The sequence below is a fragment of the Rosa rugosa genome, chromosome 4, assembly GCF_958449725.1.
Source record: "Rosa rugosa chromosome 4, drRosRugo1.1, whole genome shotgun sequence".
Lineage (NCBI taxonomy): Eukaryota > Viridiplantae > Streptophyta > Magnoliopsida > Rosales > Rosaceae > Rosa > Rosa rugosa.
In genome coordinates this window covers 53,018,550-53,044,520 of record NC_084823.1, presented here as the reverse complement: position 1 = coordinate 53,044,520, position 25,971 = coordinate 53,018,550, and the positions used below count along the sequence as shown (strand labels likewise).

The window sequence follows — 25,971 nt, the reverse complement described above, 5'->3', positions numbered from 1 at the left end:
CCCTGAAACCGAAAATGGTTTTTGGTGTGGTCTTATTTTCCTTGAACCAAGGTGGGGTTTTTATAAGAACTCTAGTTCGATTGCGGGACAAATTCAATTGCTAAGGTGTTTCGGCTTTTGCACTAGTAGGTTGAAATACCAATTCCCAAAATAATATTGATTTTGTTGAAGGAAATTGACTTATGTGTGCCTATTCAAATTAGGATTAGTTTCATGATTGTAATAGGAGAGAATGTTCTAGAATTCCTAGTCTTATTCGGAATAGTTTTCCTTGTAATATTAGAACATGTACTTTGTAATCCCTATATATAGGGCTCCTATTCTCAATATTGAATATACAATTCTCTCATCAATCTCTCTCAAAACTCTCATTCTTAAACACGTTATCAGCACGAGTTCTAACCACAAACCAAAAACCAAAACCCGAAAACCTTCTCCATTGTTGCACCTAGCCCGAGCTAGCCGAGCCGCTACTGCCACCTACCGCGCCCGTGCGCTTGCAGCCCTCTCGGCCCAGCCTCCTCATGCGTCTTCGCTGCCCCTGCAGCCTTCTCGGATCACCACACACCACGGCTGCCAAACAGCCACCAAACCGGCCACTAAAACCGGACCAGCAGCAGCAGTTTTCGGCCTACATTCCTGCAACTAGGGCTGGGCACGGGCCGGGTTCAATAAGAATTTTGCTGGGCCCGAGACCGACCCGTTTTGCACTCAACAGGGACCGGCCCGTTTTATTTAGGGCCGTGCTTCTGGGTTTACAGGCCCAAACAACCTTAAAAAAAAAAAAAAAAAAAAAAGAAATTGACATCAGTTGCATTTTTTGGCCAACATCAGTTGAATCATGAATCTGGGCTCACATGCTTTTATCCTCCCAGTAGAGCAAAATACTAAAACCCCCCAAGACTCTTCTACTTTGCTTTGTGCCGACCCCAGCAAGCATCTTCCTTGCCCCAATGTTGATCTCGCCGTCCAAGACGCAAAGCAAAACCCCAAGTTCCAAATCCTGCAGTCAAAGCAAGGTAAGGAGGTTTAGCTGTTAATCACCACAGATCTTAAATCAAAGCCAGAGAAATCTGAGATTTAGGATTCTTCTAACTTAAAAATATGTTAATAAATTCAAATCAATTTCTGGTTTACTTTTGCTTCATACCGTGCAGGTGAAGTGAAGAGGGAATGAGGGAGGGAGGGAGAGGGGAGGGAAAGAGAGAGTGAGAGAAAGCAGTCTCGGCGTTCGGCTATGGGGGATATGGGGGAGGAGACTTGGACCGCAGAGGCGCAGACTTAAGACTCGGAGAAGAGGGAGAACGAAGGAGGCGGCCTCGTCCAGGTCGGGAAGAATTAAAGACTGAAGACTAGTCAATTAGGTTTGGGTATTTGACTGAAGAGTCTAATTGAGTGTGTTCGATGCTATGATAAGGATTTTGAGCCTTATGTTAGGACTAATAATACATGGACATCTGTCTCTTTTTATTAAAACGGGCCTGACGGGTTTATGCAACTTTGAAAGTTAAGGCCCGGCCCGAACCGTTTGTTTGAAAGTCAAGGCCCGGGCCCGAACCGTTTTGATGGGGAAAAAAATGGGCCCGGCCCGTTCAGGTCGGGCTTTGACGGGCCGGTCCGGGTTTGAGGGTTTTCGGGCTTAAATGCCCAGCCCTACCTGCAACCTTCGGCAACAACTAAAACCCATTGCTGCCATCACCACCGAGACATCCAAAGTCCCCTCCATCGATCAACAATAATCCAAGCTTCCATAAGTTCAAGAATTCAAGATTTCAAGTTTTCAAGCTCCAAACAAGCAAGTAAGTTTTTAAATTAAAGTTACCGCTTTTTGAAATTTAATTTCTCCTTCTTTTTCTTCGGGGACTTGCAACCTCCCTTCTTCTTCATCCCACCTTTCTTATAACGTGGGTTCGATTCTTGAAAAGTGGAATCATGGGGATTCACGCTATTAACGAACTAAGAGCGTTCGTAAGACTTCGAACTAAGAGCGTCCGTAAGCATCGATTTATGACCATATAAACATTATTGTTTCGGTCTAATCCAATCATTCTTGGAAATCGATTTCTTGGTAGCATAGCTCGGAAATCTTATTATGTAGTTGTCGTGGAAGTTTTTAACTCCGAAACTAATATATTTCTTCTTCTTATTTCAGGATGTCGAAGCCGAAGCTTGACTTTCCTATACTTGACTCAACTGGCTCGGAATATCATAGTTGGGTCACGGATGTTGAGAACCACCTCACTTCAAAAGGGATCCTACCCGTAATTCAGGCACCAAACCCTGCACTTATTTTTGAGCGTACGGCTACAAATAATGCCACCGCTCTCATCTTGATGAGACACCACATGGATAAATCACTTTGATTGGAGTACATGGCAATCAAGGATGCTAGAGAATTATGGGTTGCGCTAGAAGAGTGTTTTGGCTATGTCAAGGACTCCCTCCGACTTGAAAGTTCAATGGAGCAATCTACGATTCGCCGACTTCAAGTCGGTAGTTGAATTTAATTCAGAAGCTCTACACCTCAAAACCATGTTGGGGTTCTGTGGACAACCCGTCACAGAGCAAGAGCTAATTGAGAAAACTCTCTCCACCTTCCCCGTCTCAACAATTTTGGTATCGAAGCAATATCGAAACGAGTACAATACTGGACGGATCATGAGATTTCATCAGCTAATTAATGTTATTTCTGTAGCTGAAAAATATGATAATATCCTCGTGAAGAATTATAATTCAAGGCCTGTCGGAACGAAGAGCGTTCAATAGGCGAATTATAATAATGCACCCAAAGGAGGGCGCAAGGAGTGGAACCCTAAAAATAAGAGACACAACGGACGTATTGGTCCATACAACCGCCCTACAAAGGAAGGAAACAGTCAAAATTAAGGACGGACACGTGGCAATATGTCACACCCCAAACCCGAGACCAATATCATACTGAAATATGGTACCCGAATTCGTGATGTGGGTTATTACAAATAAAACTTCCTCAATGGATAAATTAAAGTAAAAGAATTTGCAAATAAGTCTGAATAATACTTTTATTAGAAATTGAAATTATTATTTTTACAATACTAAAGCTGAACAAAATATATTACATTATTTCTTTTGAGAAAGCGGTAGAAAATAAAACATTCATTTATTTAGAGAATCGCCCCATTTTCCCCAAGCGTCTAATCGCTACCTAAAAACAAGAAGGTGTAGCATCATGAGCAACACAAGCCCAGTAAGTACACAACATACATTCTTATATTAATGTGTTTTATAGGAAATCAAAGTGAATAACCAAGTAAAAATGTACCGGGAACCATTTATATGTTCATACGAATTCTTAAATATGTATATACACACACACATATATACAAATATATTCATCCGTGTGAATGGTTTATAATAAATCATATAGTCACATCTCCTTATTGAACCAACAATATATTGCAGCATTAATATGTGAAATAAGCTCAAAGAAATGCATGTTCAATTCTCTTTTTCACTTATCATCGTAACATATTAATAATATATCGCAGACAGATATTTGATTGAAATAATATAAGTACACTTCTCTTCTTAGTGAATTTTCGGATTAACTGGTAATAAATCATGAATACAAGTGCTAGGGTCCAACGTACTATACCCAAAGCACGAGTAAGCCAGGTTGACTGGTAACAAATCATAAATCCATGTGCTAGGGTCCATAATACCAAAGCACGGGTAAGCCGCAGCATACAGAGGACAAATCCAAAGTATGTATACTCAAGGAGAACACCTCTTTCCTAAGAGTATAATAGTGCACTATCTGTAGGGACTAGGGCCCAGGCTAACTCCTCATAACACCAAAACACATTTACCAGTAATTCACTTAAGCACGGGGTAATACTAATCACTCGGCTTCACAATTGTACTTTTCAAACATAATCAAATCCTCAAAATACAATCTTTATGAATTATAGATCGTAATATATATGTATATGTACACCCACATAAAGAGACATATACTTAGGAATAATCTCATATGAAAACATATGTAACATAATTGTATAACACAATTAAGTAAATTCACTAGCAAACAACATAATTACAAATAAGCTTATACATAATTGAAATCAAGTAAAATATGTAATAATAAAGCACAAGCATTAAATGAATAACTATACACAATTTAAGAAAATTATATTATAGTTAGTATTTCAGTTCTTATGTCCAAATCCATTGAAGTTCATCAACCGTGTTCATGTTTCTCCGATTAGAGTCATCAAACTTCAAGATGTGTTATATTGTCCATCACAAGTCCGAATTAGTCAAATGAGTACACCATTTCAAAGGGTTTTTCACAAGGAATTCAATGGAATAAGTCATGTAGTCCAGATCAGAGGGATATAGTCCAGAAATGGTGAAGAACCATAACAGTGCAGAAACCGATATTTTTGTTACTGACCTTTGGTGTTTAAGTCTTTACGTTCCGTGTATTTTACCATTAATTCTCAAACTCTCCAGATCACAATTACAGGTCCTAAGCTTCAAATTGATATAAAGTTTGTAGAAAACGGATAAGAAATGAGAGAGATATGAATTTTTGAAGTTGTGATGGCTGTATGAGATTTCCAGCGAGTTTAAAAGTTGAAAACTTTGATTAGCCATAACTTCTTCATTTCTTAACCTTTTTTAGTGATTCAAAAGCCTAAACTGAAGAACTTTTGATGAGGAATTTAATACTGTAAATAGTTTTAACAAAACAGACTTTGTTATATACGAAAATACAGGTTTGTAGCAAAGCAGATCCTTTTCCATTTTATCATTGATTATGTAGTTTGATAAATCTTAAAGACAAAAGAATATAGAAATGTATTCATGTACTTACTTAAGGAACTCAGAAGGTCTTGTGATCAAACTTTGGACTTCTTTCACAAAATAAGGAAACTTCTTAAGGGAAATAGGATGAAGGATTTGTGTGAGGAACTTTTAGTTGGGTTTTCTCTTCAACTAAGGGAGTTTTTTTTATCAAATTTTGCATTTGATCTTCAAGTTGAGTATGATCAGATCATAATGATATATATAGGCTAGAATTAAGCACTAAGATAAGTGAGTGACTAATATTGTAATGCAAGTGGCTAATCCACTAGTTAGGTTAAATGATTAAAAGGAAAAGTAAAATTAAAAGAGTAGTAAAAGAAAGAAAACATAAAGCAGCTTTGCCAATTATATATATATATATATATATATATATATATATATATATATATATACATGCACACATCCATAAATATATAGATACACATTTACCTAATTGATAAGTAAAGAACTTTAGTGCTTTCTTAAGGTAAAAAGAAAATATCAATAATTAGTACTAAAATGACATGCATCATAAAAATAATATGGATGAGAGTCTTGAGCTTAATAACAAAGTAAGACATTTCGAATATAACTAATAATATAGTACTCTATAGTTGACACTAATTTTCGGGTTATTACACAATACATGGCAACGCGGGAGAAGTGGCCGTGGGGCTCCAGGACGTGGTGGAGCCGCCCAAGGCCGTGGGAATGGCGCCAACTCCTCTAGAGGACGCCACCCAAGTGCAAACAATGCACCTCAATTAAAGGGAGACAATCACAATGACGTGTGTCATCGATGTGGATCCAGTGAGCATTGGTTCAAGCAATGCAATGCAAGCAATCAATTAGCTGCGCATTACAAGGCATATAGAGACTTTAGAGAGCATGAAGCCTATCTTGCCGAAGAAGAAGAAGATGGTGATTATGCCAACGTCAATCTCACCATAGCGGACTTCAAATCTGACAAAGAATTGCACAAGGATGCTGCATATTTTGATTAGTATAGTCCTTTATTTTTCCAAGAATTATGTAATGGCAATTATGCCATAATCAATAAAATGACTTATTGTATTCACTCTTTCTTACTAGGCGTACTCAAGAGTAATTATGATGTCTAGGAAAGGTTTGAACTGAGAGAACGGTTTTAAAAGTGAGCAATGCTCCACCAAAATCTCGCCTTACCTTACCTAGTCACAACCAAATTGGAATTACCATGCAAACGGATTGAGTGACTACGATTTGTCTACGATTTGATTTTTCTTTTGGGTTAGATTATGGTCACGAAACTTTGAAGTAATCATTGGCTATTTTATTAATAAAGTATCGATTTCTTTTTGAATGTCTTGGACATATTTTAATTTCGAACTTTATTACTTTTCAGTATGTTTCCCGGAGAGCTAGAATGCCTCGTGGATAGTGAAACTACACATACCATCCTTCGAAATAGGCAACTATTCCTATGGATGACGCCTTCTCGATCTTCCGTGACTACGATGGCTGGATCATCTCAATTGATTCATGGTAGAGGACCAGCCCAATTTATGTTGCCAAATAGCACAACTTTAAATGTCACCGAAGCTCTTTATGCTCCGATGGCAAGAAGAACCCTATTGAGCTTCAAAGATATAAGAGCCAATGGTTTTCATGTGGAAACACATTGTGAGAATGGACAAGAGTTCCTTTGCATCACCTCTAATGACTACGGACATAAAGAGTCTTAGAGAAACTTATGTGTCGATCTAGTGGGTTGTATGCAACCACTATTCGAATAATTGAATCCAATCATGTTATGAGAGATGATTTATGGGATTCCGACACATATAGGCTTTGGCATGACCATTTGGGACATCCAAGTCGTGATATGATGATCCGTATATTAAAGATTTCGCATGGACATCCATTTTTCAGAACGAAAAGAAGTCTCCGAAAGAGCCCATGCGCCTCACGGTGCCGTTCACCCCCAAAACCGACCTTCACTGGCCTGCGCCGCCGTCCCCCTGCGGCCCAGGGTGGCTTTGACGCCACCAATATTGCTCTTTTGTCTCCAAATTTTACTTCTAAAGTCCATTGTGACTTCGTGGCTCAACCAAAATCCTCATTGGTTGTTTCTCAAGCCCATCATTCGTTCTGCAAAGCCTGCTCTTTAGCAAAATTAGGATTGAGACCATCCTATGCAAAGGACACTAAAGAAAATATACCATTCTTGCAAAGAATCCAAGGTGATATTTGTGGACCTATTCAACCACCATATGGACCATTTAGATATTTTATGGTGTTGGTTGATGCATCGACACGCTGGTCACATGTCATGCTTTTGTCCACAAGGAATGCTGCATTTGCTAAACTCCTAGCACAAATTATTAAATTAAGGGTTCACCACCCTGATCATCCTATTAAGTCTATAAGATTAGACAATGATGGGGAGTTTACATCAAAAACTTTTGATGACTATTGCATGTCCATTGGGATTGATGTTGAACATCCTGTTCCTCATGTTCACACTCAAAATGGTCTCGCAGAAGCCGCCATTAAACGATTATAAATGGTCGCTAGGGCATTGGTGATGCGCACCAATCTCCCTATTTCTGCTTGGGGCTATGCAATATTGCATGCAGCTATGCTTATTCGTCTGAGACCCACTGCCACTCAACCCTTCTCTGCATCTCAGATGGTGACTGGGTATGAGCCTGATGTCTCACATTTACGCATATTTGGGTGTGCAATTTATGTGCCAATTGCGCCTCCATAGCGCACCAAAATGGGTCCTCAACGACGATTAGGCATTTATGTTGGATATGATTCTCCAACAATTGTCTGCTACATAGAACCCTTGACAGGCGATCTCTTTACCGCTAGATTTGCGGATTGTCACTTCGATGAGACAGTCTTCCCGTCGTTAGGGGGAGATAAGAACATAAATGTTCAACAGGAACGACAAGAATTGTCGTGGTCTGTCCCCACTCTGTCTCACCTTAATCCCCGAACCACACAGTCCAAAATTGAAGTGCGGAGAATTCTCGATCTTCAGAACGTAGCAGAATCGATGCCTGATGCGTTTTCTGATATCGCTAAAGTGACGAGATCACATATATCTAATGCAAACGTGCCTGCAAGGATTGTTGTCCCTAAAATTAGAGGACATGACGCCATCTCAAGGGCAACTAAGCATGGCGCCAACGTCCCCTCTCACAGTGATGGTGACTTTGTGGCTAGGCCCACGGCTCTTGCCAAGAAGCACGAGAGGCCAATAGGTTCGATGGATTCTCGCCCAAGAAAGAAAGCGAGTTTGGCACAAAATAATCCATTAATCATCGATGTGAATAATCCATCTCATGGGAATATTCCGGATTATGGTTATGTCCAAGAGACATCATTGGGGGACGCTCCAATGTCAGAACCAATTCCAGAGAATAGAGAGATCTCTATGTATTACACTAGTGTACATGACATGATGGATAGAAATTCTATGGCTATTGATGATACATTTGCATATCATGTTGCAAAATGAATTATAGAATATAATGATATCGAACCTCGCTCTATCGAAGAATGTCAACCAAGAACGGATTGGCCTAAATGGAAAGATGCGATCCAGGCTGAATTAGATTCACTAGCAAAGAGACATGTGTTTGGGTCTATAACGCAGACACCCCCAGATGTAAAACCTGTTGGCCATAAATGGGTCTTTGTTAGAAAGCGTAATGAGAAAAATTAGGTGGTTAGATATAAAGCCCGCCTCGTGGCGTAAGGTTTCTCACAATGCCCTGGAATCGACTACGAGGAGACATATTCTCCAGTAATGGATGTTATAACGTTCCGCTACCTTGTCAGTTTGGTAGTTTCCGAAAAACTTGACATGCAGCTTATGGATGTGGTTACAGCATATCTCTATGGGGATCTAGATTCAGAGATATATATGAAGGTTCCAGATGGACTTCAATTAACCAAATCAAGTGGCTCTAAACCACGGAGCGCGTTTTCAATAAGATTAAAACGCTCACTATATGGATTAAAACAATCCGAACAGATATGGTATAACCGTCTAAGTGACTACTTGATTGGGAAGGGATATATTAACAATGAAATATGCCCATGAGTGTTCATTAAAAGAACAAATTCCGGATTTGCAATTGTAGTAGCTTATGTCGATGACATGAACCTAATTGGAACTCTAGATGAGTTAAAGGAAGCTGCTAAATATTTGAAATCCGAATTTGAGATGAAAGATCTTGAGAAAGCACGGTTTTGTCTCGGTTTAGAAATCGAGCACCGTAGTGAAGGGATTTTGATCCATCAGTCTGCATATACTCAGAAAATTTTTAGGCGCTTTAATGAAGATAAAGCAAAGCCTGTGAGTACCCCCATGATTGGCCGTAGTCTTGAGCCCGAAAAAGATCTGTTTCGTCCAAATGATGAGGACGAAGTATCATTAGAGGCCGAAGTGCCCTATTTAAGTGCAATAAGCGCATTATTGTACTTAGCTCAATGCACAAGACCAGACATCTCATTCGCAGTGAACTTGTTAGCTCGACATAGCTCTGCGCCAACACGCCGCCATTGGATTGGTGTAAAGACAATCTTTCGATACCTAAGAGGTACGATTGATATGGGCCTATTCTATCCCTACAGAGAGAAAATGAATGACGGAAATTTGGGATCGGACCACAAGAGGCAAAACGCCACCATCCAAAATCTTGCCGCCGGCGTCCCCCTACTCCCTTCCATCAAAACGACAATGATGTTTTGATGGGTTTTGCTGATGCAGGGTATCTCTCTGACCCTCACAAAGGTCACTCCCAAACAGGTTATGTCTTTACCATGGGAAGCACTGCTATATCTTGGAGATCTACAAAACAGACTCTTGTTGCTACTTTCTCAAATCATGCAGAGATTATTGCTCTACATGAAGCCGTACGTGAATGTATATGGTTAAGGTCTGTAATTAGACATATTCAAGGAAGTTGTGGTTTGAAGTCTACCACGGATGAACCTACATGCATTTATGAGGATAATGCAGCTTGTATTGAGCAAATGAAGTTAGGTTTCATCAAGGGCGACAACACCAAGCATATATCGCCTAAATTCTTTTATAATCAGCAACAACAATCGCTTCTAAAGATTGAAGTAAATCAAATCCGATCAGAGGATAATGTAGTGGACTTATTTACTAAGTCGTTACCTAAATCCACATTCGAGAAACATGTGAAGAGCATCGGATTGAGAAAGTTATCCGAACTCCCACGATTGTAGCAATCAGGGGGAGATATCGACATCAGGGAGAGTTATGATGTCTACATGTTCGATCTTGAAGAGTGAAGGACATGTTGTACTCTTTTTCTCCTCCTCGAGCTTGTTTTTGTCCCATAGGGTTTTTCACTCGAGCAAGGTTTTTAACGAGGCAACAGATGAAGCGTCACCACCAAGTTTGAGCGGCACAAGGGGGAGTGTTGAAGGAAATTGACTTATGTGTGCCTATTCAAACTAGGATTAGTTTCATGATTGTAATATGAGAGAATGTTCTAGAATTCCTAGTCCTATTCGGAATAGTTTTCCTTGTAACATTAGAACATGTACTTTGTAATCCCTATATATAGGGCTCTTATTCTCAATATTGAATATACAATTCTCTCATCAATCTCTCTCAAACCTCTCATTCTTAAACAGATTCTTGATTGAGGCATACAATGATACAATCGATGGGCCATGTATTCGATCTTAATTAGTTGGCTTTTGATCGATAAAGACGGTAAACAGTAATTAAAATCCACAAATTCAAAATATAAATCACACTTTACATGATAATTAAAGATGATCAAGTTGTTGCCGTCAAATTCTATGACTCCATCCACATGTAACTTTTGAGCTTAAATACCAAATTTGAGCCTAAATATTGGGACTGTGGAGAAGTCTAAAGTCCAGAGTTGGGTTCAAGACCACAAACGTATAACCAAAACAACAAAGCGGGTCAAAAACCATTGTTAAGTTTCGTATTGGTTTCTGACTTGGCTTTTGGAGTTCTTCTAAAGGCAATTGCAAGTGTTTTCATACATAGTGAACATTCACATTGGGTTTCATGCATTTCTTGTTCTTCTTCTTCCTCGCTTGAAAACTTGGAAGGTTTAATAACTATGCTTGTACTTTTTCTAAAGAAACAAGAGGGGATGAAGCAATGTTAAACCTAGCTTGGGAGCTTAGCTTATACCAACTTGGTGACATTTGTGAGGAAACCCTCTCCAAACTTATTTGTGACGTTATACCAAATTTTTAAGACCAATAACTTGAAGCCCAATTCCAAATCCTCAAACTAGTGGAATGGTGGCCATGAAAGTCAACTCTTTAATCAAGGTATATATTGTTCGAGTTATTAACTAGTGCTAGGCTAGATCGTCGTAGTTAATGACCAAGACCCCTAAATATGTGCTGGCGAATTCGTCAACACTCAAACAGCACTCAAGAAACCCAAGAACGGACCAAAACACATGCATTGCATCTTAACTTTCGATTCAAGCTAGTGCATGTCCTAGAACTCCTAGCTAGGTACCTAGTATTTTAGTTTTAAGTATCTACGCTAGCTAAGGTCGTCTTCTTCTGCCTAACCTCGTCTCCTCCAGTACTGCTCAGGAGCAATGGGAATTGGAGACCGAAAATCCCAACCAATTAGAAAACTTTTGGGTTCCTATTTACAGTTTTTTCATGCCTTTCATCTCGTGTTCTTTTTCATTGGTTTGTCCATTGGAGTCATGATCAGCTTATTCTGCAAAAACTTCATATTCAAATTGCAAACCACCTCAGATTCAGTCTCTTCGTTCACACTACCGACGTCAACATCACTGTTGCTGCTTCCGCCGCCACCCTCACCAGCGCCGATCCCTTTACTGGATTCCGGTGATGTCGTTACATCCGATGTTGAGGCTCAGACACTTCTGGTGCACAATATGGATGATGATCTTGAGTTGTTTTGGCGGGCATCGTTTGTTCCGAGGATTACAGAGTTTCCCTATAACCGTGTGCCTAAAGTTGCTTTCATGTTCTTGACAAAGGGTCCTATACCTCTAGCCCCATTGTGGGAAATGTTCTTCAAAGACCATCAAGGACTTTACAACATATATTTTCATCCTCATCCGTCCTATGTAGAATCGTGGCCCAAAAATTCTGTTTTCTATCGAACAAGAATTCCAAGCAAGGTTCGTTACTCTTTGACTCTCTCTCGATCTCTTTCACACGCATGTATATTAGTTATCAATTATAGATCGAGAAACTTTTCACTATGGGCCGGGACAAACGCTAAGGCGCGTATTCTCGCATAGTTCCTGGTTATGCCACTCGGTCCTAGGTCCTGATGGGCAGTGCTAATAAAGCAAAACCACCAAGCCAACAACGGACTGGCCGTATTATTGCATAGTTGAATATCTTCTTGCACTTGTAGAGCCATTTATATAAAGTCGACCTTTCATGGGAATTTTGGGCGGTTGCATACGCGTTCCGCTCTATATACTCTTATTAATTTTTAGTTACATATTTGACCACAACGAGCATTTCCATCTTGTAACTTGTTTTCTTCTTCTTCTTTTTTTCCCCTTATTACAGCAAGTTGAATGGGGAAAACCAACCATGATCGACGCCGAGAGACGTCTACTAGCGAGTGCCCTCCTTGACTTCTCTAATGAACGATTCGTGTTGTTGTCCGAGACTTGCATCCCACTATTCAACTTCACTACAGTATACAACTACCTCATGAATTCCAATAAGAGCTTTTTAGCTTCCTATGATGATCCAAGGAAAGTTGGCCGTGGCAGATACAATCCCCAAATGGATCCTACAGTTACAATATCAGATTGGCGAAAAGGGTCACAATGGTTCGAGGTCAACCGCAAACTTGCAATAGAGATCGTATCAGATACCAAGTACTACCCCATATTCAAAGAGTATTGCAGTCCTCCTTGCTACATGGATGAGCATTACATCCCTACCCTAGTGAACATTATCGGCCCCGGTCACAACTCAAACAGGACCGTTACTTGGGTTGATTGGTCCAAGAGTGGTCCGCACCCTGGAAGATTTGGGAGGAATGGTGTTTCAGATGAATTGCTGAATCGAATAAGGTTTGGTACTAATGGTACCTGTGATGGTGATGTTAATACAACCAGTTCTATGTGCTTTTTGTTTGCTAGGAAGTTCATGCCGGACACTCTGCAACCTCTCTTGCAAATTGCACCCGTGTTGCTAGGTTCCATTTCTCAATAGTCTTATTAGTAAATCCGTATAGTCCTCTTTTGTTTTTACCTTTTTTTGGACAATCCATATCCTTCTTCATTCAGTTTATATGTTACTAAAATGGAAGTAAAATTTACGATAGATGAGCTTGCTTGAGGGTTACATTTATACTTTTGCCGAAGAAGTCCATAGTAAATAGCCCAATTAGATATTGTAAAATGAGATTCATTTTATATGAGAAAAATGCTAGACTTATTACATGTGTATTTAAGATGACATGTTTCGTTACATATAAAAAACGATGTATTTAAGATTCATTTTATATGAGAAAAACGCTAGACTTATTAAGAGCATCTTTAGCAGACTCTCTATTTTGGTTCCTTAGCTATTTTAGAGAGCATGTTTAGTTTTTTATCTATTTTAGCAGCTGCACCAAACTCCTAAGTGACTCTCTATTATAACTTTTAGCTATCTCGCTCCTAAATATAGAGAGCGAGATGAGGCTCTCTATAATTTAAAACATTCATTTTGAGTTACTTTATGTAATTTATAAATACATTTAAACTATTTAATATTCCTTTAAAAAATAATATAAATTCAAAATTATCTAACATAGAGAGCACTAATACATACATATTTCTAAAATGGCTAGCCAAAATGACTTTTTAGCTACTTTAACTAAAATTTGACTCAAAAATAGCTAGCATTGCTAAAGATACTCTAAGCGAGATACTTGTGCATCGATCACTATTCTGGTATTGTAACCATTGTGTGGAATAAAAAAACGATGGCTTTGGCGGTTTGCATTCCTCCTAATTTACAGAGGGATTTAAATTATAATAATGTAAAATGTCATAAAACTGACCCATCCTTCTTTTTCTTTTTTTTTTAAAGCACGTTCTTCAATTTTCTAACTTGCTTCAAATCCTCAAAATCTTAACTTCAACTTTGATGGATCTTGTCCATTGTGTGTGAATGGTAAATGGTAATACCACCTTTAATAATAATACCAAATTATATATATACTAAAACAAAATGACCCCAACAAATTACCCGTTGGGTCACTGAGTCAGAGTTACTAGGTCATTAATTGGGTCACCGGGTCAGACAATATTCACTGCTTTTTTATGTTTGTTTCCACTGGTTGGGTCTGGGTCGCTAGGTCAGTTTGTAGGTTAGGGAACTGACACAGAGAAGAGTTCTGACTAGAAGAAGTGTTGTGAATGAGTCCATAATCATATTTACATAAACATAGTATTAATAATTCCTTCATATCTCCTTTCTACAAGTTTTGAACTTTATTGTGAATCATCATTTTGGTTAGTGGTATACTCATCTATTGCTAATGACTTTATGCAAGCAACAACAATGATCATTGACTTATTCCAATCCTTAGCAACTGTGTATCGACCCCGAGCATATATGTCACTATTTTAGGCGGAGATAGGATTCCTATGATCACTATCTGAGACAAAAAAATCTGCAAAGATTAATGTACCTCCATCATGCTTCATAGCTTCATTTTTCAATTGGTAGATATTGATGTTCTTTTTACTTATAAGTCATCTTTACTTGCAAAGAAAATATCTTTTTTTATTATTTAAAGTCGACCAAGCGAGTGAAATTTATTTAATGAAAAGAAGGTTACAAAGAGAAAGGAGATAGGGCAGGCGTAAGAAACGCAACTAACCTCCTATCAAAAGAACACAAATGAATGAAAATAGAAAATTAGGAAGACCTAAACGATCCCTATTACAATGACTCACCATAAAATCTGGAGTTGAATCCCACCAAGTGAAGCCATCTAATGAAGCATCATAGTTAGCAAGGACATCAGCAGCTTGATTGCCTTCACGAAAGATATGGCTAGATTTGAAATGCATTTGAGGGATACAATGCAAGCAATTGCTCCACTGCACACGAAGCCTCCAAGGCACCAGATGAGGAAAACGGAGAAAAATGAGTATAAAGGATGAATCCACCTCCAACCATACATACTTCTAATCTCTAACAAAGAAAATATCAGTAGTAGTTTTATTATTATGTTAGAGCATCTTTATCAGACTCTCTATTTTGGCTCCTTATCTATTTTAGAGAGGATGTTTAGCTTTTTATGAGCATCTTTAGCAATGCAAGCCATTTTTTAGTCAAATTTTAGCCAAAATAGCTAAAAAGTCATTTTAGCTAGCCACTTTAGAGCATCTTTAGCAATGCTGGCCATTTTTGAGTCCAATTTTAGCTAAAGTAGCTAAAAAGTTATTTTAGCTAGCCACTTTAGAATTACGTCTGCATCAATGCTCTCTATTTTAGCTAGTTTTGAATTTATATTATTTTTTAAATGAAGATTAAATAGTTTAAATGTATTTATAAATTACATAAAATAACCTAAAATGAATGTTTTAAATTGTAGAGAGCCTCATCTCGCTCTCTATATTTGAGAGCAAGATAGCTAAAAGTTATAATAGAGAGTCACTTAGGAGTCTGGTGCAGCTGCTAAAATAGATAAAAAGCTAAACATGCTCTCCAAAATAGCTAAGGAGCCAAAATAGAGAGTTTGCTAAAGGTGCTCTTAGAAATACGTCTGCATCAGTGCTCTCTATTTTAGCTAGTTTTGAATTTATATTATTTTTTAAATGAAGATTAAATAGTTTAAATGTATTTATAAATTACATAAAATAACTTAAAATGAATGTCTTAAATTATAGAGAGTCTCATCTCGCTCTCTATATTTAGCAGCGAGATAGCTAAAAGTTATAATAGAGAGCCACTTAGGAGTCTGGTGCAGCTGTTAAAATAGATAAAAAGCTAAACATACTTTCCAAAATAGCTAAAAAGTTAAAATAGAGAGTCTGCTAAAGATGCTCTTATCTATTTTAGCAGCTGCACCAAACTCCTAAGAGTAACTCCAACAGCTTCCCTATAATTTTTGTATAATAAGGAAGCAAAAGTCAAAGCTTTAGCATCTTTTTATTCTCCAACTCCAACAGATTCCCTATTTTATAGCAATATCTAAAATCTCCATATTCTTCCTTAAATTTTTAGAGATTGTTGTAAATATAGGGAATTTGGTTTTCTCTTTCCTCACTTTCCCTAAAATAGGGATAGTTATAGGGAATCTGTTGGAGCAAAAGAGGCTCATTTTTCCCTAAAGTACAAAAAAATCAAAATATGGAGAAGCTGTTGGAGTTGCTCTAAGTGACTCTCCATTATAACTTTTAACTATCTCGCTCCTAAATATAGAAAGTGAGATAAGGTTCTCTATAATTTAAAACATTCATTTTAAGTTATTTTATGTAATTTATAAATACATTTAAACTATTTAATCTTCATTTAAAAAATTATATAAATTCAAAACTAGCTAAAATAGAGAGCATTGATGCAGACGTATTTCTAAAGTAGTTAGCTAAAATGACTTTTTAGCTACTTTGGCTAAAATTTGATTAAACAATTGCTAGCATTGCTAAAGATACTCTTAATACACCAGCTTTTGTAATTTGTAAAATGATAACATTTTCAATTAATATATCTTAGTTTATGATTGTGGCTCTATTATGAACAAATATGAAAAAAGAAAAAACTAAACCCACAACATCGCGCGGGAGTACTTTTCAAAGTTTTCTTTTGTTTTGTCTAAGGGACAGTTCTTCAAAATCTTCAGTGATTGGATTGAGAAATCTAAGACACAGTACACCTCCTTCACTCGTTCATTCATCGCCGCCAATTATAAAGACAACTTCCAGAGCATGCAATATCCCAACTTTCCAAATGATCAATGAGGACTCACCATCCATCTTGTTTAAATAAAAGCAATTATTACCAAAAAATAAAAATAAAATAAAAGCATAATTACTAATGCATTTTTACACATGTCTCACTAGAAGTGATGAGATTATAAATCTAGATTTGAATGAAAAACACTAATCACTGCCAAATTAGTAGTGTGTGTCAGGTCTGCTATTCATGCATTGCCAGCCTAAACAGTGTTTTTCATATGACAGCCCAACCTATCAAAGCCGTCAGATTGGTTCTGCCACTTGGATTGGCTTGTGAAATTTATTACTGTTTTCTCCTCCTAATTACGTAAAACCTTATCTGTGTGGCCCAATTGATTTTATTTCCATTTATTTCCCACTGTTTTTAATTTTTTTAAAATAATATTGGTTGTAATATGATTTCAATTTAATTAGAGTTTTGCTTGTAATAGAAAACTATTGAATCCATATTTTCAGTAGTGAGGATTATACCAATCATGATTCCATGATGAGTCCCCCAAAATATGCTTTTCTTAAATGCACCAAAATAAGATATATGCTAACCTCTAATTTCCTTGCTTGCCTCAATGGGAACTAAAAATTAGAAACAAAAAGTTTTAATTAGAAAAGATTTTATTTCTCTACCAAATTGGTAGCCATGGAAAATCGCGTGGTTTATATTTTGCAAATAATTTTTGATACAGGTAAATGTGACCCAACTTTGATTATTTTCCTTAATTCCTTGGATTTTAATTTCACAAAATTTGATGCTTATAATTCAATGAATCCAGATTTGACTCGTGCATGTTGATTGATTACAGTCCAACTCATGTTTTTGTGCAATTCTATTCAGCACTAACAAATAATTATGATTTGGCTTTATTTAAATGGGATTCAAAGGTCCCCCCCGACCTTTCATGTTTTCACAGAAATTAAAAAAAAAAAAAATGCTAGTTTGTATTTGAGTCTTTGAGTGATGAGACCAAATTTGAGATTCTTTTGAGGAAAAGAGGAGCCCCAATAGTTGGTGAAGCTTCCAAAACCAGAAGATCACCAATACTTCAGCTTCCCTCTCCTTTTCTTTTTCTTCTTCCTCTCTGAGGTCGGAGTTGATATACCATGAAGAACAAGCAGCAACAAAACCCACCACCCTGTTTTCTCAAACACTTCGTGAAGGCTCAAATGCAAATCAACAAGATCATCTCTATTTTCCTCATCTTTGTCTCTGGCCTTGCCCTTGGAATCACCCTAAGCTTCTACATCAAAGACACCCCTCTTCAAATCTACACCGCATTAGCGCAAGCGAAAACCAATTTCGATTCCACCATATACAAATTAGTCCCTATAGATTCTCCCCCACCACCACCACCACCTTCTCCTGTTAAAAATGAAACCAATATCACCACCAATCCCCTCTCTTCACCGCCGGCTTCTCCACCTCCGCCAGTCGAGTTGAAAAATTACGTAAAGGTGCCGAGTGCCATGCATGGTATGGAGGATTCTGAGTTATTGTGGAGAGCTTCGATGGTGCCAAAAAGAAGTGGGGCATTGCCATTCAAGAACACCAAGCCAAAAGTGGCCTTCATGTTTTTGACCAGAGGGGATTTGGCTTTGGCTCCTTTATGGGAACGTTTCTTTAAAGGAAATGAAGGGCTTTACTCTATCTACGTCCATGCCAGTCCAACTTCCGGCGAGACAATGCCGGAAAATTCTGTGTTTCACGGCAGAAGAGTCCCGAGTAAGGTCAGATATTATTATTCTTTTTCACAATTTGCATTCTAGTAGGATTCTGATTTAGTAGCATTCACGCTATTTCACAAGCATCTTTATGCGAATAGGATTTTGTTTTTATTGGAATGAGATTTTATTTTTATTTAAGGTATATAGTAATTAATTCAGAAATCAAATCATATCCCAATTCTGAAACCTAAACGTTTTCTTCTCTTCTGGGGCTCTAACTGATGGGAAGGGGTGGAATGCGTTATATATCGACTCCATTAGTGTTATTTACTGCACCTAAAATAGCTTTGATTTTTCAAACAAAGGAGAAACAGAAAAGAAAGGTGGCTTTAATTAGTTTACTCTACGTTTACTTCTGTTTGATTGAAAATAGATTTTGTTTGTGTCTTTTACCCTTTCGGTTTTAGCTTACAACTGTCCTAGTTTAGGGACAAATAATTTTTGGTTTTTCATTTTGATCCCGCTATCTCAATATTTTGTATTCATAACTTTTGCATTGAAAAAAATTGCACTTAACTTGTTCAGTGAGTCAAGTGAGACAACAATTTTTTTTTTTTTTTTTAAATTAACTTGGGACCTTATTCGACGATATTCATAACATATTGAAGTTGATTGTTGAGACTAAAACTACAAATACTATAAGCTAAAAATGCGCAGATTATGGGGACTAGAAATGCTTTAGGCTTTCCACATTAGTCATATCTATAGGCAAAAAGAAAAACGAAACACTAGATCATTTTTTTTTCATTAATTAAGGGTCTTTCTAAATGTACCCAGCAAATATCTAAGTATACTCAGCAAATTTTTTACACCCAACAATTTTCTAATAATACCCATATGTTTAATTAAACCCAGCAAAGATGAAGAATTACAAACCCAGCAGTCAAATCACCAATACCATGAGCACAAAAACTCAACAACACATTAGAGTTGATATAATTACTCGGCTATCTCCAATTGGGTCTTTCAAAAACCTCAAAACCCCCAATTTTAACACCTAAAAACAAGTAAAAAGTTGCAAATATTAGACAAACAAGACAACGGAGGGAGGAACATTTTAGTGTTCTTGGGAAGGAAAACATGGAGCAAGAAACTTGGGATTCCAAAAAGGGTTCGCAGAGCAGGAAGAATGTAGTACTGAATGAGTTGTTGATGGTGAATGATTAGGGAGGCACGTTTGGGTTGCCAGATTTGATGAAGGCCGCGACGGAGATTTTGGGAAATGGAGGATTGGGGTCAGCTTACAAGGATGTGATGGGTGATCTGTGGTGGTGAAGAGGATGAGGGAGATGAATAGATTGGGGAGAGATGGAATTGATGCTGAAATGAAGAGGTAGGTATGGAAGATTAAGGCATAGTATACCCTCGCAACTTTCGTATCCTCGTGCCATATGATTTCCTCCAAAATATTCCTTGCAGTATTGCCCTCATTCTCCAATCAAAACTTGAAATGCCCAGCTCGAAAAGCAACATATATATCAGCATTTGGACGGTAGATATAGGATTGGTCTTCTTCGTTTTAGAACAGAAGAGTTTGTTGGGTTTGTTAATCTTCATCTCGATGAAGTTTTTTGTTGGGTTTGAAATAAGGGTATTATCGGAAAATTTGCTAGTATAAAAAAATAAGGGTATTATCGGAAAATTTGCTAGTATAAAAAGTTTGCTGGGTATACTTAGATATTTGCTGGGTACATTTAGAAAGACACTTAATTAATTAGCTACGGCTACACACCTGCACCCTTTAGGAGAACGCAAATCGAATTGATTTTGCTTTGAGGTCATACTTATAGGAAATTCCTAGTCTTGCCTCATGTAGTGGGAAAAATTTCATACCCTTTTTTTATAAGTATTATTGGCATGCGTTATTGCATTAGATAAATACTGTTTAAAAGACCAAATTATCATTTCTTTATCAGCATTGAGTATATGTGATTCACTAGGATTCTGTATTATGTGTTATGACATCCTACTTTTGAGTGATAGATTAATATAAACTTTGACATTCTTAATTCTTTCCCCACATACAGTCTTCAAAGAATAATATTGTAGATATTCTTTAGATTTTATTTCATTTTAAGAACTTAAAACTTCTAAACCTTTTAATTATTAGGTTCACTTAGACATGTCCAGAAATGTTTGGACAGAACAACATGGGAATTACCTGTCTATATGAATTCTGAGGTTGTGAAGGTTTTGACAAATTCATAACTAGGATACAATTAGTCGTGAGGAGCTTTACGTATATGAATGTATGTGGACAAATTGCTTGAGTTAATGAAAAGATTGAAAGAGTCAAAAAGGAATAGAAAACACCTAACTCAGTATGGAGGTTGATCTGGTGATTAAACAAATCAACTTCAATTTGGAGGAAGCATATCAACTCCTTAATTATGTACTTGTATCTTTTAGAAATTTATTTTGGGGGATTATATCATTGGGTCGAAAATTCCCATACGTATTGTAATGAAAAGACCTAGGCTATAGAAGAACCTAACACGAGTTATTTGGCAGATTCCTAAACCCCGAGAGTCTCAATATGATGTCTTTCTCCATCTTTCTTTTTATCGGGAATTTATATTTGATTAACAATGAATATTTTTTTTGTAACCATTTTTTAACATCATGCGTGTTCCTAACTTCCTATTAATTTTTCTTTTGGCCATTTCATTTTCCTTTAAGTCTGCTTTACATTTGCACAAACCAATATTATTACACTCGGCAAGAATTCCGGTGCACTATTGCATGTATTAAATTGCGCATATGCATTGAGTGGTGGATTCAATTTGTTTCAGTAATGCATTGCTTGGATTCTACTCTTTTTGTTCCTACAAAGGACCCTCATCACCTTTCTACATTCCTTTCTTGGTGCTGTCTGTTTGTGAGGCATGTGCCAAGTATTTAGGTCAAGAAAGGAAGCAAAAGTCTCCTTTAATCTCCTTCTTTAAGTAGCTAGGAAGTTACAACGCACAAGTTGGTATATTGCAAAATGTAACACATCATATTCTTGGTTGAGAATTGAGACCCTCCCAAAAGCCCCAAAAACCTTTTTCTTAAGACTTTGGATTTTAATTCCTACACAATTCCGTCTCCCTTAACACGCATAACTATATCCGGAATATCCGCATTAACGAGTAATCCTTTCTTATTAGACATCAACATATAGTGGATGGTTCGTAGACCTTAAACATGTTTTGTCATATGAACATATATGAACATCTGAACATATTAGCGTAGTTGGCAATAAACATTTGAACATGTTCTTGTTAGAATGTTAGATCTGAACATATGAACATCTGAACATGTTCTTATTAGAAATGTTGCAGATTATGTTGTACTTAATTTGTTGAATTAATGTTGCAGAATGTGACGTGGGGTGAGCCAAACATGGTACAAGCAGAGCGCCGCCTATTAGCCAATGCACTGCTGGACTTGTCCAACCAACGTTTCATTCTGCTCTCGGAGTCGTGCATACCACTATTCAACTTCAAAACGGTCTATGATTACGTTATGGACTCAACCAAAACATTTGTGGAGGCCTACGACTTGCCCGGTCCAGTGGGCCGAGACCGATACAGGAAACAAATGAGCCCAACAATCAAGCTTGAGCAATGGCGGAAGGGGTCGCAGTGGTTCGAGGTGGACCGCCAGTTGGCACTGGAGGTGGTTTCGGACAGAAGGTATTTTCCGCTGTTTGAGAAGTACTGCGTCCCCTCGTGCTACTCGGATGAGCACTACTTGCCTACTTACATGAGCATCAAATTTTGGAAGAAAAACTCGAACCGGACTTTGCATTGGGTTGACTGGTCGAGAGGGGGGCCACATCCGTCAAGGTATCAGAGGACGGATGTGACTCATGAGTTCTTGAACAAGATGAGATTTGGAACAACATGTGAGTACAATGGGAAGAACACTAACATATGTCATTTGTTTGCAAGGAAGTTCATGCCTAACACTTTGGATAGGCTTTTGAGGTTTGCTCCCAAGCTCATGCAATTCGATTGATTTTTGTGAAGGAGCATTTTTCTTTTTCTTTTTTCTCTTGGTGGTGATCATTCATTTCTCTTTAAACCAATCCGTTATAAGTTGATGGTTGGTTCAATCATTGGTTTTGAGGGTTTTCTTATCCCTGACTCTTGAGTATTATAGTGGATTGAGTACATTAGAAGCATGAACGTAGAAATTGTTCAATTTTATTAGGGTAAAAGGAAGGTGTGTAAGTTTATTTTTTTGAAGATAAATGTGATAGAAGTTGATTTTGAATTGCATATTTGCATGATGTATGAAAATAGTAACACAATCCTTACCTAAAATGACATTATAATCCATCAAACACGATCAATAATTATTAATTTAGTTTGCGACTTACAAATTTAAACATGATGATATGAAAAGAAAAAAGCACTGAAATAAATTATTACGTTTATATTTTCTTGAGAAACCAGATCATTTTTATTTGGCGAGCCAAACGGAAGGAGTACCAATGTGGCGACCCGGAGACCGGATTACCACAGTGCCGCCTCCCCAAGGAACCCTACACCCGCAACACTTGGAGTAAGTGTTTTGGGCCTAGAATTCCTCAAAGAGACAAGGCCTTTAGGTTGGAAAACAAGAAATCTATAAGCCCGAAATTCTTGGGCTTGTATAGTGGGCTTGGCTCGTAATCACAAGATTACGAACTAGGCGAATAAGAGGAAAGGAAGGTGGTGTTGAGTTGAGTTTTAGAACCTATGTCAATTTTTAGTCATAGCCCCAAGTTTGCATTAAGTTCATTAAATGGTAATTTATGTGAGTCTTCTAGGTCTAGCCCACTAGGACCTAAATTCAAATGGAGGTTCTAACCCTAGGGTTCCACTTTGGTGGTAAGCAATCACACACATCATCAACCATACATAATGTTACAAAACTTTAGTGAAATTAAGCAAGCCGAAAGGAAATAAACTTTAAATAGAGTAAAACAAATTGTGTCCTCCAAGGATTATCCTCCGTGCCCAAGCTTCAACAACAACAGCCTGCAAAACAAACTAAAGTAGGGGTTAGGCTCCTACATCCAGTCATTGCCCATGCCCGCCCCCATATCTAAGTTTAAAAACATGAGTTATTGTTTTGAATAAAAGAAGTAGATAAAACCGGTTTGCGCTTCCACGTGATCGTCACCACGTAACTACAATCCCACGGCAATTGATCATCTTTCACACTTCCATCACAACCGTCCATCTAGCCAATCACTTTCCGGAATTCATTAATCACAAGGCTAGAGACAAAGGGGAGATAACAAGGGCATGGTGCACACTGCCCACCACCGGTGGCTCAAGGAGGAACTGACCTCTCCTTACATCCCCATCAATTGCCAACACATCAATTCAATCCACGCAAACCATTTCAATTGTAAAACAGATAATTTCCAAAAACCATGCAAGAGGCCTCATATAAAACATAGTATATGCAAGAAAAGCATAGATAGAGTTAAAGGCATCCCCTACCTGGAACTCGAGCTTTCTCTTGCAGCACTTGGCCTCAATGCAACCTTGTAGCAACCACCACTTCACAAGATTCCACCACGATGTCAAGCCTAGATCAATAAGCGGCATTAATAACGATAAACTAGGCTAGCTATTCACACGCAATACTCTCCAAAGAGAACCTTTCCTTTAACCTAATTGACTAGCTAATAACCAGACCATTTGGGTTCTAATAAGGGGTTTGTTGTTAGGAAGAGGGGGTAAGAACACTTTTTAAAAGACAGGTTGCTGAAAACCGAAAACAGAGTTTTAAAGGAGCTGTCAAGGGTCACGGAATTGTTCAAAATACTTGAGGTAAATTCTTGAGAAATTTTGAAAGAAGGATGGCTTGTCAACCAACTCAGTACGATTGAAATGGCTATTGAATTTCAAGTGAAACCAAACAAAGAGTAAAGGTTTTAAAGGCTGAAGTAAAACAATGTGCAGATTCTTTCCAGAAATATAAGCTTCTGTCCCCCTATTTCAAAATTGCATAACTAATTCCAGAAAAATGATTTTGGGGTGATTCAAATTCTGGAACGTTCATATATTTGTCTAATATATTTCTCTAGAAGAAACTGACCCCAAATTCTCAACGGTTTAGCTCCAGTTTTGAAATGAATACAACTGGGTCAGATTTTACTGAAAACTGAAAATCTGCAGAAACTGGTTCTTTTGTGTAAAGCTCGTTTGGTACCCAAAATGGCTGGTTAAGTAGACTCTAAGACACCTACAAAAAGTATCTAAAGCTTCTAAAGGCTTAAAGTCTCAGTCACCCTTCAATACTATAAGGGGAAGGTCTTGTAGCTCACTAACATGATGTTTTGAAGACATGGTGTTTGGACAACAGTAACACAAATAAACTTTTGAATCAAGCATGACTTCAATGTTCAAGATAACCATGGTTTAGCATACACCCAACACATCAGAAAGAATGAAAGGTTCTTAGCTAAAACAACAAGGTTCCAACAACAATAGTGACAAGTTGTAATCTGCAAGAGTTTGTAACAACAACCAAAAATACAGAGTTTTATGGAAAAGATGATACTCACCAAAGACTAATCAAAAGGTGAGCTTCTCTTGAGGATTTCAACAGGAAAGAGAGCTGAAGGAGCTGATTGGATCGAGTCCAGCCACAGGCCAAGAAGTTTGCTCAATCTCGAACATGCAAAGTGAAACAGAGACTGCTCAATATGTAAATGAGGTGTTTTGAACGTATTGAGTCTAAAATCGAGGAAACAAAGGAGAACTTGATGGCTTAAGAATCTTACCAACTGTTGGTATCAGTCTCAAGCAAGGTGTTGGGGATTCGGGTAGAGCAAGAGAGGAAGTTTAAGCAGAAATCCGGAACAGGCTTGCTCCGGAACAGCTTCCGCTTCGAGGGCTGTACAGGTCTCAAATAAATTCCGATGGAGCTGAAATTTGGAGGCTAGATAGAGGAGACATAGGCGAACAACTTTGATGAAGAACGTTTTCTGATCGGAGATCTCGAACTAGGTGTTTCGAGGCTCGTAAACGGACTGATGTGTCCAGGGACGAGAGGAAAGGTGAGAAGAGAAGGGTGAATGACGATTTATGGCCTGGGTTCTCTCTTTTGAAGGTCTGAGATGATGTTCTTGGAGGAGTTGCCCTTTGCATGATGGAAACGTGGAGGGGAAGAGCTGAACGAGGCTCCCTTTCTCTCTGTCCAACTCTGACGTGAACAAGGAAAGAGGAAAAGCTGAGTTTTGCGTGTGAAGGAGAAGGCTCAGCTTTGGGCAGATAAATTTGGGGTAAAAGAATAAGGTGGTAAAAACCCAAAATGATGGGGAAAATAAAAGTAAAATAAGTAAATACAAGAAAACTCAAATTAAAGTGTTGACAATGCTAAATAAGGATCGGGTCTCACAAAACTTATTTTTAGATAGAAAAAATGGCAAGGCAAGTTTTGTCGG

The 25,971-nt window shown here is 37.8% G+C and overlaps 2 protein-coding genes and 1 long non-coding RNA gene across 4 annotated transcripts; 2 read left to right on the top strand and 1 right to left on the bottom strand.

Annotated features, from left to right (window-relative positions):
• Positions 1-11,444: 11,444 nt before the first annotated feature.
• On the top strand, positions 11,445-13,243 carry LOC133743274 (glycosyltransferase BC10-like). The gene is made up of 2 exons (XM_062171141.1): positions 11,445-12,017; positions 12,421-13,243. The coding sequence occupies exons 1-2, from the start codon at positions 11,460-11,462 to the stop codon at positions 13,075-13,077; spliced, it is 1,215 nt and encodes a 404-aa protein (XP_062027125.1). The 5' UTR covers positions 11,445-11,459; the 3' UTR covers positions 13,078-13,243.
• Positions 13,244-17,815: 4,572 nt separating this feature from the next.
• Positions 17,816-22,694, top strand: LOC133707172 (glycosyltransferase BC10-like). The gene is made up of 2 exons (XM_062132735.1): positions 17,816-18,542; positions 21,900-22,694. Exons 1-2 carry the CDS (start codon positions 17,919-17,921, stop codon positions 22,539-22,541), a joined length of 1,266 nt encoding a protein of 421 aa, XP_061988719.1. The 5' UTR covers positions 17,816-17,918; the 3' UTR covers positions 22,542-22,694.
• Positions 22,695-23,612: 918 nt separating this feature from the next.
• Positions 23,613-25,971, bottom strand: LOC133742094 (uncharacterized). 2 transcript variants are annotated; one of them, XR_009862357.1, is made up of 4 exons: positions 25,309-25,971; positions 25,090-25,195; positions 24,020-24,108; positions 23,613-23,867 (listed from the first exon to the last, which is right to left on the bottom strand). It is a non-coding gene; the product is annotated as an uncharacterized LOC133742094 (long non-coding RNA). The 2 variants fall into 2 exon arrangements; XR_009862356.1 differs by having other exon boundaries at positions 25,090-25,221; positions 25,309-25,970.

Excerpts from the sequence above, each read along its gene's own strand:
- LOC133707172 (XM_062132735.1), top strand. The coding sequence starts at position 17,919 with ATGAAGAACAAGCAGCAACAAAACCCACCACCCTGTTTTCTCAAACAC. Across the intron at positions 18,543-21,899 it reads GCAGAAGAGTCCCGAGTAAG|AATGTGACGTGGGGTGAGCC; the intron begins GTCAGATATTAT and ends TTAATGTTGCAG.
- LOC133743274 (XM_062171141.1), top strand. The coding sequence starts at position 11,460 with ATGGGAATTGGAGACCGAAAATCCCAACCAATTAGAAAACTTTTGGGT. Across the intron at positions 12,018-12,420 it reads GAACAAGAATTCCAAGCAAG|CAAGTTGAATGGGGAAAACC; the intron begins GTTCGTTACTCT and ends CCCTTATTACAG.